Source organism: Myotis nattereri, assembly GCF_964212035.1.
Source record: "Myotis nattereri genome assembly, chromosome: 9".
NCBI lineage: Eukaryota > Metazoa > Chordata > Mammalia > Chiroptera > Vespertilionidae > Myotis > Myotis nattereri.
The window spans coordinates 34016747-34034921 of record NC_138084.1 but is presented as its reverse complement, the minus strand read 5'-3'; the positions used below and the strand labels follow the sequence as shown (position 1 = coordinate 34034921).

At 36.5% G+C, this 18175-nt stretch overlaps 1 protein-coding gene across 4 annotated transcripts in view; it reads right to left on the bottom strand.

The window, feature by feature from the left end:
• The window catches only part of BTBD10 (BTB domain containing 10), a 63159-nt gene that overhangs the window by 15632 nt on the left and 29352 nt on the right, over positions 1 to 18175 (bottom strand). For 3 of the 4 annotated variants that reach the window (XM_081098891.1, XM_081098892.1, XM_081098890.1), the window contains 4 exons: positions 9708 to 9904; positions 7330 to 7615; positions 3982 to 4084; positions 1296 to 1416 (listed from right to left, as the gene is read on the bottom strand). In XM_081098891.1, coding sequence (XP_080955017.1) covers positions 1296 to 1416; positions 3982 to 4084; positions 7330 to 7615; positions 9708 to 9904 — 707 coding nt within the window. The remainder of the gene's footprint in view (positions 1 to 1295; positions 1417 to 3981; positions 4085 to 7329; positions 7616 to 9707; positions 9905 to 18175) is intronic. The other variant, XM_081098893.1, reaches the window with a different exon arrangement.

Genomic DNA, 18175 nt, shown 5'->3' with positions numbered 1-18175 from the left:
TATTTTTATGGACACTTTAAGGAATGTTTGGCAAAACTAAAACTGTACTTAGGGAGAGACTTAATAAGACTACTCATTTTCAGAGTTAATTCATAACTAAGCATGAAGAAGGCTAGTTATATTTAAGTATACAGGAGGTGCCTTAAAATTTTTAAATAAAAGTTCCCGTTCAGTTTCCAACACACCAATCTCTGAAAAGGTATAACACCACTCTGCCAAGCTAGGATTGAATTTAGGTAATAAAGATAACCATTATGTCTGGGGCTAACATAAGGCTATAACCACGTATAGGAAACTTTAAAAATGGCCTCTATATTGCATATAAAATAAAATGTAAGAGCATTAGTTTGGATTAAAGACCTCCCATAATCTGGCCCACCTATTTATTCCTGTCTCCTTCTGGTCCTGATATAAAGTCTCTGCTCCAACTAGGTTATTTCCAAAGTACATATTTTGCATCTTTATTCCAAAAATCCCAGCTCTCAGAATGACCTCCCTACTCTACTCTTTCTAAATCTTTCCTATTCATTCTTTACTACCTGTATCCTCTGGGCTCATCCCTAAACCCTCTAGCCCACAATAACCACTCCTTCTTCTGAACTTCTCCAACCACTTAATATCAAGTCAACATTGGACAATTCTCATATACTATTTTGACTTTTCTATATATATAATCAATCACCTTTTCTTCTTAGGCATGGCATAACGGTGAAATGGTGGGGGCTGATATTCTCTTCTTGTGAGAAGAAAATATCAAAGAAATAGGATTCCAAAGTTCTGGACCTTGCTCTGAGACTATGTTTGAAGTTCTTGAACCTTTAGCCCTTTGCATAACTGAGGACTAGGTATTCAATCTAAAACCTTTAATGACAAATACTGGTTTTGAGAATTTGTGGCTTAGAATATTATCTTATAGGCTAAGTACAAAAAATTTCTGAAATACTGGTTGATGTGATCTGAGGAATTAAGCCAAACACCACACTTGACCCAAGCCAGGGCTCCCAAGCTGGTAGTTAAAAGACTAGCAACAAATTATAGAGGAAAACAGTCAATGAGGAAATCTGGAAGAGTCTATCAAAAAAATAAATTATTAAAAGTTGAAAACAGTTTTGGAAAATTGCACATGGAGCTTATAAACACCTCTGTAGATTTCCATAAATAATCTTTATGGTATTAGAATACTTTACAATTCAGTTAAATATTTGAAGTCTAGGTAAATAGCACTATTTCAGCCTTTTCATTCCAATATATAGTATAACTCCACAGACTAGCCACACACGAAAGAGCATACTTACTGAGATCTCTACATTTAATAGTGCTATATTCAAAAGAGATACAAAGGTAGTCACATGCTTCTCTCAGTTCAGGAATAGATATGCCATCAGGACAACGAATTACTCCTGTTTTATAGTAATCCTAAAAAAAAAAAAAAAAAAAAAAAAAGGCAAGAATGAATAAAACATTTGTAAAACATTTGGAGCATGAGGTAGCCAAAACTTATTATTAAGGCCCAATTGCTTCACTGACTCACCCAGTCATAAAATTATTTAACAGCAGGTAAGATAAAAATCTAAATCTCCCAATTATTTACATATCTCTCTACTATGCCATGCTAAATTATATGTATTTCCCCCCTATGAGTTATTTCTTTATGTAACTACCACATATTTTTAAGTTGTTTTTTAAGAACCTACATTTATTTATTTATTTATTTATTTATTTATTTATTTATTTATTTATTTATTTTAATCCTCACCTGAGGATATTTTTCCATTGATTTTTAGGAAGAGTAGAAGAGAGAGGGAAAGACAGAGAGAAACACTGACGTGAGAGAAACACATTGATTGGTTGCCTCCTGCACACACCCCGACCAGAGCCCACACGGGGGAGGACCCTGCAACCAAGGTATATGCCCTTGACCAGAATCAAACCCTTTGGTCCGCAGACTGACTCTATCCAGAGTCAAACCGGCCAGGGCATAAGTGTTTTTTAAAGTAAGAAAGTTGAATAACGTATTTTAAGTTACCTTAATTACCTAGAGCAAGCATGTCAAACTTGCGGCAAACAGGCCACATACCTCATTTAAACCTGCTGGCAGCGAGTCTGACATGCTTGAAGAGAATTGAGCAAAATTTAAAGTTTTTAGTAAAGAACTTCAAAGTCATATCCAACTATTAAAATATCTAAAATAGAATGCACACTTAGGTATTATTCTTCCACATACTATCCTTTGTATTTCCCATATTACTATAATCAATCAATAGTAATTATTTCAACTCTACTTAAAATGTTATTAGGGGCTGGCCCCGGCATTACAAATAAGTTACTTCATAGCTAAATTATGAAAATATTCCTTACTTGTCAACTCCTTGGGGGTCAAATGGAAGTACTGACAGCTGAAAAAGCATTTCGTCCCCCATCCCCCCCACCAAATTAAGATCTGTCTCTAGGTTCTTGAGGTTCAGAGCCACAGTAACATAATTTCTAAAGCTGCTGCATCAATGGAAACAAAATATTTTCTGGTATTCACAACTGTTTCTCCAAGTACTAACAATTCAATCAAGATCAATGCAGCTGACCCTGAATAACACCGGACTTACGAGTACCAACACATTGTACATTTGAAAACTCATGTATAACTTTTGACTCCCCCAAAACTTAATTAACAATAGCCTACTATTGACTGGAAGCCTTACCAATAACAAAGAGTCAATTAACGCATATTTTGTATGTTGTGTGTATTATATACTTTAGTCTTACAATAATGTAAGCTAAAGAAAATTATTAAAAGTATAAGGAGAAAATGCTTCTAGTTATTTATTGAAAAACATTTGCATATAAGTGGAACCAAACCTGTATTATTCGAGGGTCAACTATTACTTTTCCTGTCTTGTACCTCAAGATCCTCCCTCCTCTTTTTTCCCAAAACGATTTGAGGAAACAGTATTTTCAGACTGTGGCATAAACTGTAACACACTATAATCAAATTTTTATCACTGATTTGAAATTACAAGTAGAGAAATTACAAATATTCCTCAAAAATAAAAGGTTAAAACTTCAAAATAAAAATAAAGGTTTAAAACAAAGATGCTAACAAATTCATTTTTTTTTATAAAGATAACTTTTTTATATATATATTTTATTGATTTTTTACAGAGAGGAAGGGAGAGAGATAGAGACTCAGAAACATCGATGAGAAAGAAACATCGATCAGCCGCCTCCTGCACATCTCCCACTGGGGATGGGCCCACAACCCAGGTACATGCCCTTGACCATAATCGAACCTGGAACCTTTCAGTCCGCAGGCCGACGCTCTATCCACTGAGCCAAACCGGTTTCGGCAACAAATTCATTTTAGAGCAGTGATTCCCAAAGTGGGCGCTACCGCCCCCTGGTGGGCGCTGCAGCGATCCAGGGGGGCGGTGATGGCCACTGGTGCATTTGGGGGCATATATCGTTCTGTTTAATTGCTATTAAAATTTTTAAAAAATTAATTTCCAGGGGGCGCTGAGTAATATTTTTTCTGGAAAGGGGGCGGTAGGCCAAATAAGTTTGGGAACCACTGTTTTAGAGAATAATTTTAAATGTTTATAAATGTCCATACTGCTTATGTGCAATAAAATATTAGAATTCAAGTAGCCACATTAATTCTTGGGTACCAAAAAATTGACTTATTTTATTTAAGAGAATTAAGGAGAGAGGAATATATGTTAACATTAAAACCTTTTGAAAGAAATGCCTATGCAGACCCAAGAGATGAATCATCCGCTATCCTATCTTTCCAAAGGTCATAAAATTCATTTAGTTAAATATTATTTTTATGTACTAAAATAAAGACAAATTAAATGTTATTTAAAAAACAATATCCTACATACCTCCATAAAGATATCCAAATCAAACTCTGATTTCAATTCAAGTACTTACCAAGAAGGGGTCATATGAATATGATTAAGTCAAAACACATAAGCAACAAAAATTTACCAGAATAGCTCGAAATACAGTGGAACCAATTCCTTCTGCCACCTCATATTCTCCCTTCTCATTGGGACGTGTAAAATTATGTTCTCTGCCAGATCCGAACATCCTATAATAGGAAGTAATTAAGAAATATATCATTAGGACACTTTCTTCAAAAGGGAAAATTGATTTCATGCACAAAACTAAAAAGGAATTGTAATTTAAGTATTAAATTATATAATTAAATTAGTTCAAGAATTTTTATCAGAAATTTATCTTGACAAACATATTTAACAAAGGAATATTTAAAGTATTTTATATATATATATATATGTATATATAGTTGATTTTTACAGAGAGAAAGGGAGAGGGATAGAGAGTTTGAAACATCAATGAGAAAGAAACATTGATCAGCTGCCTCCTGCACACTCCCTACTGGGGATGTGCCCGCAACCAAGGTACATGCCCTTGACCAGAATCGAACCTGGGACCCTTGAGTCCGCAGGCCGACCCTCTATCCACTGGGCCAAACTGGTTAGGGCTTAAAGTATTTTCTTTATGATGGGAGGAAACAGTAGTGTACAGGGGTGGGTAAAAGTAGGTTTACATTTGTGAATACGTGAAACAGAGTTTATTCTTGTATTATTATTTATTAGTTTATTTATTTCTTTTTAAACATATTTTATTGATTTATTTCTACAGAGAGGAAGGGAAAGGGATAGAGAGTTAGAAACATCGATGAGAGAGAAACATCGATCAGCTGCCTCCTACACACCCCCCACTGGGGATGTGCCCGCAACCAAGGCACATGCCCCTGACTGGAATCGAACCTGGGAACTTTCAGTCCGCAGGCCGACGCTCTATCCACCGAGCCAAACCGGTTAGGGCAGAAAGTAAAGTCTCCTCCAAAAACATCTAGTCCACAGATTTCCAGATTTAAGCATTTCATGGATAACAAAATTTCAGAACAAATTTGGGGAGCTGCCAAAGTTTTGCCTATGTTTTGTTTTCATAAATAAGGGCATTATGTACCATCTGCTATCACTATCCTATATAATAAAAGACAAAAGGGTAATTGACCGTACCTTCGCTACGCTTCCCATTGGCTAATCAGGGCGATATGCAAATTAACTGCCAAGAAAGATGGCAGTTAACCGCCAACAAAGATGGTGGTTAATTTGCATACGTAGGCGCCAAGCAACGGAGCAAAGTCGGCTGGCCCCAGGCAGGAGCAGTGAGCGAAGGCTGGCGTGGCGAGCGAAGAGCAATGAGGGAAGCCCGCTGCGCTGGCCTCCGCCACGCTCCTGGGGCCTGCATGTGGCGAGCACCCAGGGGCTTAGCTCCTCGCTGCTCACTGCGCTCCGTCCTCCACCATGCCCCCGGGGCCCGCGTGCGGCAAGTGAGGAGTTAAGCCCCTCACCGGCGAAGAGCGAAGGCCTGGGTTCCGGCGCCCGAGGAAAACTGGTGCCAGCAGCCAGGGGAAGGGGCCCCCGAGGGGCCCAGACTGCTAGAGGGCACTGGCCGGGCTGAGGGACCCACCCAAGTGCACAGATTTTTGTGCACCGGGCCACTAGTCTTTTCATAAAAGACAGGACATTCTAACAAGAAAAAAATAGGAGGATATAATCTCTGAATAAATGATAGCCTTTAAATTGTACTTAACTACATGAAAAAAACGGAGACCCTCTGAACCTGGTACACCATTACTAAAGTAGATATGGCTGATCTAAGTACTCTACTCAACACTTTCCCAATGTAAATGGTTTCCCCTTTTGTTATAACACATAAACCTATAAAGAACAAAGCTTTTTTATTTGAATTTCCAAAAGAATGCAACTGCTTTTTAATAGTTCCCATGAATATTAATTTTCATCCCCAAAGATATGCTTTGTTCAATTCATATGAAAAGAAACTTCACTGATGTAAAAAGGACAGTCTTTCAGAAATCAAATGTCATGCAACTTTCTCTAATACGTGAACTTTTTCAAAAGGAGAAAATTATACTTTTCAGGTCAATAATGGACACACACAGAAATAACTTTTTTTTTTTTTTAAAGAAAACAGCTTAATAACTGAGGCAAAATATCAAATATCTACTTTTCAACTGTTTCTTTAAAGTGCAGGTAAAAAATAAAGTATTAATAGTGTCAAGTCATCCTCCTAATAGCATCAAATAATCTCCCCTGTGCTACTAAAAAATATATAAAAGCCCTAGCTGGTCTGGCTCAGTGGACAGAGCATCAGACTGCAGACGAAAGGGTCCTGGGTTCAATTCCAGGGACACATGCCCAGGTTGCGGGCTCAATCCCCAATAGGGGGCGTGCAGGAGGCAGCTGACCAATCTTTCTCTACTAGCAGATGCAAAGCAAATGTTAAAAGTAAATATATATCTACTCAAAATGTGTAGTGTCATATGCTGGCATTTATTCTATATTGAGACACTGACAAATCACACACACATACACACACACAAAAGTATGCACATATCCCAAATATTCATATGCAACCTAAAAAAATTTTTTTTTTACCTTGTGTAAACTTCTACTTCATATATATGCCCCTTCATTTTATATTTTGTAAATAGGTTTTATTTGCCCAGCCGGGTGTCTCAGTGGCTGAGCATCAACCTATGAACCAGGAGGTCACAGTTCGATTCCCAGCACATGCCCAGGTTGTGGGCTCTATCCCCAGTGGGGAGTGTGCAGGAGGCAGTCAATCAATGATTCTCTATCATCATTGATGTTTCTATCTCTCTCCCTCTCCCTTCCTCTCTGAAATCAATTTTAAAAAAAGGGGAGGGGGGAAGATTCCTTTTTTTAAGTGTCGATATCAAACTGACAAATGCTGACTTTTCAGCTAACCAAACTGTTGGGTTTTTTTCTCTTTCAACAAGACTGATAGCCGGTTTGGCTCAGTGGATAGAGAGTTGGCCTACAGAATGAAGGGTCCTGGGTTCAATTCTAGTCAAGGGCACATATCTCAGTTGCAGGCTCAAACCCCAACCCTGGTCAGGGTGCCTGTGGGAGGCAGCCAACCAATGTGTCTTTCTCACATCAATACTTCTCTCTGTCTCTCTTCCCCTCCCTTCTACCCTTTCTAAAAAAGTCAATGGAAAGGGGGAAAAAAAATCAATGGAAAAATATCCTCAGGTGAGGATTAACAAAAACCAAACCAAAACAAAACAAAACTGGCTCTACCACTTTCTAGCTCTATTAACCTGAGCAAGGTATTTAACCTTCAAAAGCTCAGTTCTTACATCTGTAAAATAGGAACACTACACCCCAACAGAGAATTACTGTAAACTTAAATGGAAAAAACAAATGTGAAAGTGCTTTAAAATTCATTAACACAAACAACTACAATAATACAAACCTGCCCAACATTGTATTTGGCTGTGCAGTAAAAATGGATGGGTCTACAACAAATCTAGTATTATCCACAATTAGTGTCACTCGTTCTGATGTTCTTATATTCCGTGCGCCTTCTTTTGCATTTTCATAAACAAACACCATCTCCCCAGATGTCTTACAGCTACCATCTGAACTTGACTGACTACTATTTCTGCTGCTGTTCCCAGCACTGCTACTGCCACCATTTGGAGATGTTTTTTGAGGACGAGGACTGCCTGGACGAGAGGAACTGTGATCTTTTTCTCGTTCTGAAATAAAGATGTTAAACAAAGTCACACGAATTTTCTTCTAAAAAATTCAAGATCCATGTATCTTTTAATATTACTGATTTAGAAAAGTTGTTTTAAATCACAGCATTTCTGCTTTTTTATCTGAAATAACATTTCCACAGAATACCAAAATACTAATTTATTTCCCAGGATTAAAAACATCAAAATACTTTCTAAAATAATTAACTTTGTAGAATTTTAAAAAGATGTAGACCTTACTAATGTTGACCTAGACTAAGGTCAAAATTAAGATAAATTTTATGTTACTACTCTACTTAACAATATATATAAAAACCCAAGGAGCAGAATCACAAGTCAAATAAGTAAGCATTGAAAGTTAGTAAAAGAGTAGTAAGAATACCAATTTTAAACTCTCCCAAATACTAAAAGTATTCATACTTTTGGAATCTCGCTGTGTTAATAAAGGCATTTCAAAACCAGTTATTTATCTCACAATAGGAAGGTCTGAGAGAAGAAAAAAATTTCAATAAGGATAGCAAGAAGTATTTATTTTTTCAAATGACTTTTAATGTCTACCAAATTAAGTGGCTTTAATAGCTGATGATATATTGCTTTTCTTTTCATTTTCACTTTTGTTGAATAAAGCACTGCTGCAAATTTTATAGAACCAAATAATTACTATTTATAATTTTAATAGGTAGGTTCCAATATTCTGAAGAGGAAAAATTAAAACTGAGATTTTATGATTAAGTTTCCTTTACAGGCTAGATCACAGTTTAAAGGTGACCTAAAAATGTACCTCCATCCCCTCAGCTTCATCAGCTTTTGCCAAATTCCTCTATGACTCAGGCTACTTAGAACACTCTGTACAGCTTTACTGATTATATAATTAGATGTGCAGTATCTCCAGAGATACTCTGACACCTCCATTCTATTACATGTTTCCACAATGCTGGTAGCATCCCAAAAGCAGAATTTGTTAAAGTTAATAAAATAATTGTATCATTCTATTATCTTCCCATATGCTGAACTTTGCATATAACAAACTAAATCTCTTACTTTTTTCTTTTTTTAACTTATCAGTACTAGTTTGACTTTAAGGACCTACTTAGATATTGACAACTTCTGCACATGCTTTGACCCTAATAGAAATGATTTTACTTTATAACAATCAGAAACTACCTCATATAGTAAGTCAAGGTATTAAATTTGTCCCTTCCCAGGAGAAAATGAAAATCAGCAAGTTCACATTGCTTACATACCTCTGCTTCAGACTAGTGTTTTACAGTCACACATATTTACCTGGGGTAATAGCATTCATTTATAAGCAGGGGTGGGGAACACCCAGCCCAAGGGCTATATCATTTGGTCTGGCAATGCCAAAGCAACTGCAGGCGGGACTCAAAGTTCAATAAATCTATGGGCTTTTTTCATAGCAACATAATTTTTAGGTTGATAATTTTGTATGGCCTACGAATGATCTTATAAATAACCAAATGGCCCCTGACAGACAAAAGGTTCCCCACTCCTGATTTATAGCAATGGATAGGAAGAGAAAGACCTGAGCTAGTTGTCAAGAAAGCAAAACATTTCACTTTCTCTTTCATCTTCTATTTTTATTATTAAATGTACTGTCAAAAATCAAAATAAATTACTCTAATGGGTATTCTACCTTTCAATTCCTTTTATCCATGATAATTAGCCAAGAATCCCTATCAATAATGACTATTACTGATAATTTTATTGACATTTATAGTAAATTTGTTATTACAGTAATATACAAACTACTTTAAAATAAATCACTGCTATACATCTCATAAGATAAAAACCAACTTGAAAAAATTTGAAATCTAGATATCACAATTACAAAGGCTTTTCAAGTTATTTCTTTTATAAGTCTGTCCCAGATTCTTTAAAAAATTCTTTTTTGTTTCATTTAAGAAGGTTTTTTTCACAGCAAGAACCAAGCTAAACTAAAATAAAATCAACTAAATAAAAGTAACAAGTTAATTTTACTTTGAAGTACTAGACACATCTCATTATCCTTACTACTTTAAAAAGGTAAATGCATGCTTAAAAATTGTTAGGAAGGTTTAGTTCATCTACATACCAACATGGTGCTGTCGTGTTGGAGAAGTAACATTTCTAATACAAGGAGTGAGCTGAGACTCTGTTCTTTCATGAGAAGAATCTCGTGATCTGTCACTTGACCGTCGTCTATCTCTTGATCTCTCATGTCCCCCACTAGCACCATGTAGACTCATTTTGGTGTGGTCGACAACTCCTTTAGCAACACGTGAGGGAGTACTGATAAGTTACAAAATAAAATTAACCATAAAAGTAGAACATGAGATACAAACACTTTAAAAAAATAAATTAACATAAAACTTTTAGTATCTTAAAGGGCAAGAATCAAATGCTACTTTACAACCCTTAAAATAAGCCTAATTTATCTCGAACTTCTAAGTTTTATAAAATCTGGAGCACTCTATCTTTAAAGATCACATAATCCAACTGATTTTTTAGGATAAGAAAACTAAAGCCCAGAAAGTTTAATTTATTTTTTAGTAAGTAGTAGTAGTAGTAGCAGCAGTAGCAGCAGCAGCAGCAGCAGCAACCACCCAAATCACCTAAATATTGCTCTAAATGTTCTTTTCATTTTATTTTTTTAATTTTAATTATGTTTTTCTATATTTTTACTAGAGGCCCAGTGCACAAATTTGTGCATGGGTGGAATCAGGCCAGCCCGCCCTGATGGGGGCCCATCAGGCAGAGGGAGGGGCAGCGGGCCATTGGCCAGCCAGCCCCGCCCCCAATTGGGGTGCTGGGGGCAGAATCGGGGCCAGGCCGGCCAGGGGTGGGCCAATTGAGTGTCAAACTATGAACCAAGAGGTCATGGTTCGATTCCAGTGAGGGCACATACCCTGGTTGCGGGCTTGATCCCCAGTGGGGGTGTGAAGGAGGCAGCCAGTCAATGATTCTCTCATCATTGATGTTTCTATCTCTCCCTCTCCTTTCCTCTCTGAAAATCAATAAAAATATCTTTTTAAAAAAATTGCCATGAAAGACTAATTATGTCCTATTCTACTTAATTAAATAATTTTAGATCAGTAAAGTACTCTAAGGGTAAAAACAATTAATGTGTGCAATATAAAATGAGGATGAGCACGTTCAGAGGAGATATTTCTGCTTCATATTGCATTTAAAAGACTTTGAGATATATGAATTAAGGGCAGGTAAGGAGATGAAAAGTACATCAGCCTCAAAATCTGCTTCCAGCCAACACAAAGTAACAAGGATTGTGGTTCTTCATCTAGTGAGGTGACCTAAACCCTCATTCCTGAAGCATCAGGGCAATTAGTAGTGCTACCTAGATTGGGTTTTATAGTTTTCCACTGACCTTAATTATAGGGCATGGTAATACTAGAAAATGCCCTAAGAGATTTTCTGTATTATTCCACACCTCATTGTGGAGTAGTAGCCCAATTTTCCTTTGTTAGCACAGTATCTCCCTTCTTTGCCTAGAAATTCAGAGGAATGAGAATCCCAAAGTAGCCAGCGGGGTAGCAGTATTAACTTCCAGCTCAATGGAGTCTTTGTGTTGTTTCCTGATAGAAACATTCCTACCACTGCAATCAAGACCTCTAGGCCAGCCCGGTGTGGCTCAGTGATTGAGCTTCAACCTATGAACCAGGAGTTCATGCTTCGATTCCCAGTCAGGGCATCAAACCCAGTGTGGGGTGTACAGGAGGCGGTTGATCAATCATTCTCTCTCATCATTGATGTTTCTGTTTCTCTCTCTCTCTCTCCCTCTCTCTTTCTCCCTTCCTCTCTGAAATCAATAAAATATATTAAAAACAAAAAAGAAAAACAAAGCCCAAGTGAGTAGAAGGAAAAAATAATACAGATCAAAGCGAAAACCAATTAAATAGTTTATAAAATAATAGAAAAGATCAATGAGACGAGCAGCTGGTTCTTTGGACACATAAAAAAAATTAATAAACCTTTAGCCAGACTCATCAAGAAAAAAAGAGAGCTCATATAAATAAAACCAGAAATAAAAGAGAACTGACAACAGACACCACAAATACAAAGATTACAAAAAATACTACAATTATATGCCCCCCAAAATTGGACAACCTTGAAGAAATGGAAAAATTCCTAAAAACATACAAGTTCCCAAGATTGAACCAGGAAGAAACAAAAAATCTGAAGGGACTGAAAACTAGTAAAATTGAATCAGTAATCAAAAAACTCCCAACAAACAAAAGTCCTGGACCAGATGGCTTCAGGAGTGAATTTTATCAAACATTCAAAGAAAAATTAATACCTAACCTTCTCAAACTATTCTAAAAAACTAAAAAGGAGGGAAGGCTCCCAAGCTCATTTTAGGAGGCCAGCATTTAGGAGGACGGATATCAAAATTAGATAAAGATACTACACAAACAGAAAATGATAGGCCAATATTCCTGATGAAATAGATGCAAAAATCCTCAATGAAACTGAATTCAGCAGTACATTAAAAAGATCATTCCCAATGATCAAGTAAGATTTATTCCTGGGATGTAAGGTTGGTTCAATATCCACAAAACAATTAACAAATAACCAAAATGAAGAATAAAAATTCTGTTATTTAAATATATGTAGAAAAGGCATTTGGAAAAAGCCCAAATCAATTTATGATTAAAACACTCAGCAAAGTGGGGATAGAGGAAACATACCTCAACATAATCAAGCTATAGAGGGCAAACACCATACTCAAGGGTTAACACCATACTCAAGGGTGAACAGTGAAAACTTTTCCCTTAACACACTGTATGCAGGAAACGTGTTTACACGTTTTACGTATTTATACATTTTACCTACCAGTGTAGTAGAGTGCGGGACATGTATTAATACGTTTTTTATAGACTAGCGGTAGAATGCGGGTAACGTATAAATACGTAAACTAAAGTTATCGTAATTTTATTGAGCATTGCCATTTGCGCAAAAAAATTAGCAAAAATGGCCCGCGCCACCTGTTAGCGCGTGATAAAAACTACCCGCAAACAATGTGTTAAGATCAAGAACAAGACAAAGATGTTGACTTTCACTACTTTTATTTAACATAATATTGGAAGTCCTAGCCACAATAATAAGAAATAAAAAGCATCCAAATTGAAAAGGAAAAAGTAAACTGTCATTATTTGCAACTGAAACGACACTATATAGAGAAAGACACCTTAAAGATTCCATACAAAAAAACTATTTGAACTGATAAGTGAATTCTGTAAAGTACCAGGATGAAAAATTAATATTCATAAGCAGTTGCATTTTTATACACCAATAACTATCAAAAAGAGAAATTAAGAAAACAATTTCATTTAGAATTACATCAAAGAGTCTAGGAATAAATTTAACCAAAAAGGTAAAGGATCTATACCCATAAAACTGTACAACATTGAAGAAAGAAAATAAAAACGATATATAATAAATGGAAATATATACCATACTCATGGACAGGAAGAATTAATATCATTAAACTGTCCATAGCAGCGGTCACCAACCTTTCAGACCTCACAAACCACCATTTGTCCATGGACCACTGGTTGCCAACCGCTGGTCCATAGTATCCGAAGCAGTCTACAGATTTAATGAAACCCCTATAAAAATGCCAATGGCATCTTTCACAGAAGGGGAATAATCCTAAAATGTATACGGAAACACAAAAGACCCCAAATAGCCACAGCAATCTTAAGAAAGAAGAAGAAATTTGGAGGCTTCATGCTATCTAATATCAAACTTTATTACAAGGCTATAGTAATCAAAACAGCATGGTATTAGCATAAAAACAGACATATAGATCAATGAAACAGAATAGAGAGCCCAGAAGTAAACCCACGCCTATATTGTCAATTAACCTATGACAAAGGAGGCAAGAATGAGGTAAAAACAGTCACTTCAATAAATGGTGTTGGGAAAACTAGACAGATAAATGCAGAGCAGGAGAGGAGGAGGAGGAGGAGGAGGAGGAGGAGGAGGAGGAGGAGGGGGAGGGGGAGGGGGAGGAGGAGGGAGGGAGGAAGGGAGGGAGGAGGAAGGCGGGAGGAAGGCGGGAGGAAGGAGGAGGAGGAGGAGAAGAAGACGACGACGAAGACGATGACGACACTTTCTTACACCATATAATAAAATAAACACAAAAAAGTTAAAAATTAAATGCAAGCTCTGAAACCATAAAACTAATAGAAGAAAATATGAAGAATAAACTCTATGACATCACTCAGCAATTTTTTTTTTTCTGTGTCTCCTTGGGCAAGGAAAACAAAAGAGACTACATCAAGCTAAAATGTTTTTGCACAGCGAAGAAAACCATAAAAACAACAACAAAAAGACAGCCTACTGAATGGAAGGAAGATATTTACCAATGATACATTCCAAAAGGGGTTAATATCCAAAATATAAAAGGAATTTATACAATTTAACACCAAAAACAACAACAATATGATTAAAAAGTGGGCATTGGACCTGAATAGACATTTCTCCAAAGAGGACATACAGATGGCCAATAGACATGTAAAAAGATGCCTAACCACTAAAAATCAGGGAAATGAAAATTAAAACCACAATGAGATATCACCTGACACCTGTCAAAATGGCTATCATCAATAAATCAACAGACTAGTGTTGGTGAGAATGTGGTGAAAAGGGAACTCTCATGAACTGTTGGTTTGATTGTAAATTGATGCAGCCACTATGGAAAACAGTATGGAAGCTCCTCAAAAACTTAAAAATAAAACTACCATATGACCTAGAAACTCCACTTCTGGGTATTTATCTAAAAAAAATTGAAAACACTATCCTTCTCCCTTCCTCTCTGTAAAAAATCAATAAAACATATATTTTTAAAACATATTTAAAAAGACAATAAAATGGAAAGATATTCTGTGTTCATGGATTGGAACAATCAACATAGTTAAAATGGCCATATTACCCAAAGCAATATATAGATTTAATATAATCCCCATCAAAATCCCAAAATCATTTTTAAAAGGAATAGAACCAAAAATCATCTGATTTGTATAGAACCACAAAAGACCCCAAATGACCAAAACAATCCTGAGAAAAAAGAATGAAGCTGGAGGTATCACACTACCTGACTTCAAATTATACTACAGAGCTACAATAATCAAAACAGCATGGTATTGGCAGAAAAACAGACACACAGACCAATAGAACAGAATTGAAAGTCCAAAAATAAACCCACATGTATCTGGGCAAATAATTTTTTATAAAGGAGCCAAAACACACAATAGAGAAAAGAAAACTTCTTCAATAAATGGTGCTGGGAAAACTGAAAAGCTACATGCAAAAGAATGAAACTAGATTATAGTTTGTTCCCATATACAAAAAATTCATTCAAAATGGATCAAAGACCTAAATATACTAGTAAGATCTGAAATAATAAATTACATAGAAGAAAACATAGGTACTAAAATTATGGATCTTGGTCTTGGAAAACATTTTATGAATTCGACCCCAAAGGCAAGGGAAGTAAAGGCAAAAATAAATAAATGGAACTTTAGCAAACTAAAAAGCTTCTAGTCTCACAGCCAGTTGGCCTGGAGGTCAAATCCCCGCCAGTATTACCTACAACAATCTAGCCTTAACTACAACAAGACTGCGCATAAAGACCACTAGGGGTTGCACCAAGAAAGCATAAAAAATGCAGAGACAAAGAAACAGGACACAGATGTCAGAAATGGAAGATATAGAGCTCAAAACCACACTTTTAAGGTCTTTCAATAATTTTCTAAAAACTGCCGATAAATGTAGTGAGATCCTCAAGAAATCTAATGAGACCCTCGATGTTGTGATTAAGAACCAACTAGAAATTAAGCATACACTGACTGAAATAAAGAATATTATACAGACACCCAAGAGCAGACCAGAGGAGCACAAGAATCAAGTCAAAGAATTGAAATGTGAAGAAGCAAAAAACACCCAACCGGAAAAGCAAAACGAAAAGAGAATCCAAAAATACGAAGACAGTGTAAGGAGCCTCTGGGACAGCTTCAAGCGTACCAACATCAGAATTATAGGGGTGCCAGAAGATGAGAGAGAGCAAGATATTGAAAACCTATCTGAAGAAATAATGACAGAAAACTTCCCCCACCTGGTGAAAGAAATAGACTTACAGGTCCAAGAAGTGCAGCGAACCCCAAACAAAAGGAATCCAAAGAGGACCACACCAAGACACATCATAATTAAAATTCCAAGAGCAAAAGACAAAGAGAGAATCTTAAAAGCAGCAAGAGAAATAAACTCAGTTACCTACAAGGGAATACCCATACGACTGTCAGCTGATTTCTCAACAGAAACTTTGCAGGCCAGAAGGGAGTGGCAAGAAATATTCAAAGTGATGAATACCAAGAACCTACAACCAAGATTACTTTATCCAGAAAGCTATCATTCAGAATTGAAGGTCAGATAAAGAGCTTCACAGATAAGGAAAAGCTAAAGGAGTTCATCACCACCAAACCAGGATTATATGAAATGCTGAAAGATATCCTTTAAGAAGAGGAAGAGGAAGAAAAAGGTAAAGATACAAATTATGAACAACAAATATGCATCTATCAACAAGTGAATCTAAGAATCAAGTGAATAAATAATCTGATGAACAGAATGAACTGGTGATTATAATAGAATCAGGGACATAGAAAGGGAATGGACTGACTATTCTTGGGGGGGAAAGGGGTGTGGGAGATGCGGGAAGAGACTGGACAAAAATCGTGCACCTATGGATGAGGACAGTGGGTGGGGAGTGAGGGCGAAGGGTGGGGCGGGAACTGGGAGGAGGGGAGTTATGGGGGGAAAAAAGAGGAACAAATGTAATAATCTGAACAATAAAGATTTAAAAAAAAAAAAAGCACAGCCAAAAAAACCATCAATAGAACAAAAAGGTAACCAATTGAATGGGAGATGATATCTATAACCAATAGCTCTGACAGGGGGTTATTATCCAAAATGTATAAAAAACTTATGCAACGTAATACCAAACAAACAATCCAATTTAAAAAATGGGCAGAAAACCTGAACACACCCAAGAAGACATACAAACAGCCAACAGATATATGAAAAGATGCTCAACTTCACTAGCTATTAGGGAAATGCAAATCAAAACTACAATGAGATACCACCTCACACCTGTCAGAATGTTACCTGAAGACAGGTAATAACAAGTGTTGGAGAGGTTGTGGAGAAAAAGGAACCCTCATTCACTGCTGATGGGAATGTAAACTGGTACAGCCATTATGGAAAACAGTATAGCAGTTCCTCAAAAAATTAAGAATACAGTATCATATGACCTAGCAATCTCTCTTCTGGCTATCTACCAGAAAAGTTCTAAAACATTTATTCGCAAAGAGCATTATCATGGCAGCCAAGACATGGAGACAATCAAAGTGTACTTAATAGAGGACTGGATAAAGAAAATGTGGTTCATATATACTACTAGAGGCCCAGTGCACGAATTTGTGCATGGGTGGAGTCCCTTGGCCTGGCCAGCGATAAGGGGGCGGCTGGCGAGGGGAGGGGCCGCAGGACGTTGGCAGATTAGGGTAGGGGTCGTGGGAAGTTGACAGTGGGAGCACACTGACCACCAGCAGGCAGCTCCTGTGTTAAGTGTCTGCCCCCTGGTGGTCAGTGCGCATCAGAGCGATTGGTCAACCAATCGTACCAGTCATTCTAGTTGTTCAGTTGTAATGGTCACTTAGGCTTTTATTTATATAGATGGAATACTACTCAGTCATAAGAAAGAAATACTGCCATTTGTGAAAACATGGATGGACCTCAAAAATATTATGCTAAGTGATATAAGTCAGTCAGAAAAAGCTAAGAATCATATGATTTCACTTATATGTGGGATATAAACTGAAACAAATAGACACAGACAACAGTGTGGTGGTTACAAGAAGGAAGAGAGTGGGAGAGTAGTAAAGGATAAAGGGGGCCAAATATATGGCTACAAAAGATTATTTGACTTTGGATGGTGGGCACACAGGCGATAAACAGATCACATACAATAGAAATGTACACTTACAACCTATATGATTCTATTAACCAATGTAACCCCAATAAATTTAATTTAAAATAAATAAAAAGAAAAAAAGAAAGTGCAACATGTTAAGAATGAGATGTTTCTTAAACATCCAAGTACAGATACCAAATAGGGAGTTAAATACAAAAGTCTAAAGTTCAGGGGAAAGGTTCAGGGTTGAGATAAAAATTGGGGAGTTGGAAATCATTTAACATTCTCAAGCAACTCTTCACCATAAAAAATAATAAAGCATTTCTAAAAAACAGCTAACCACTATTAATAATTGTGGAGATCTAAATTAATGGGCAGACATATATCTTGTATCTCCTGATCAGTCATTCAAACCTCAAATATTTACTAAATGATACTTTGTGCCAGTTACTCCTTTGGGTGTTGCTCATGATTGAGAATAATATAATGTAAACACAATCAAGTACTTTAATGGTGCTTTTAAAAATTATAATTACTTTTTAAAACCTTATGGGACATCTTTTCTACTTACT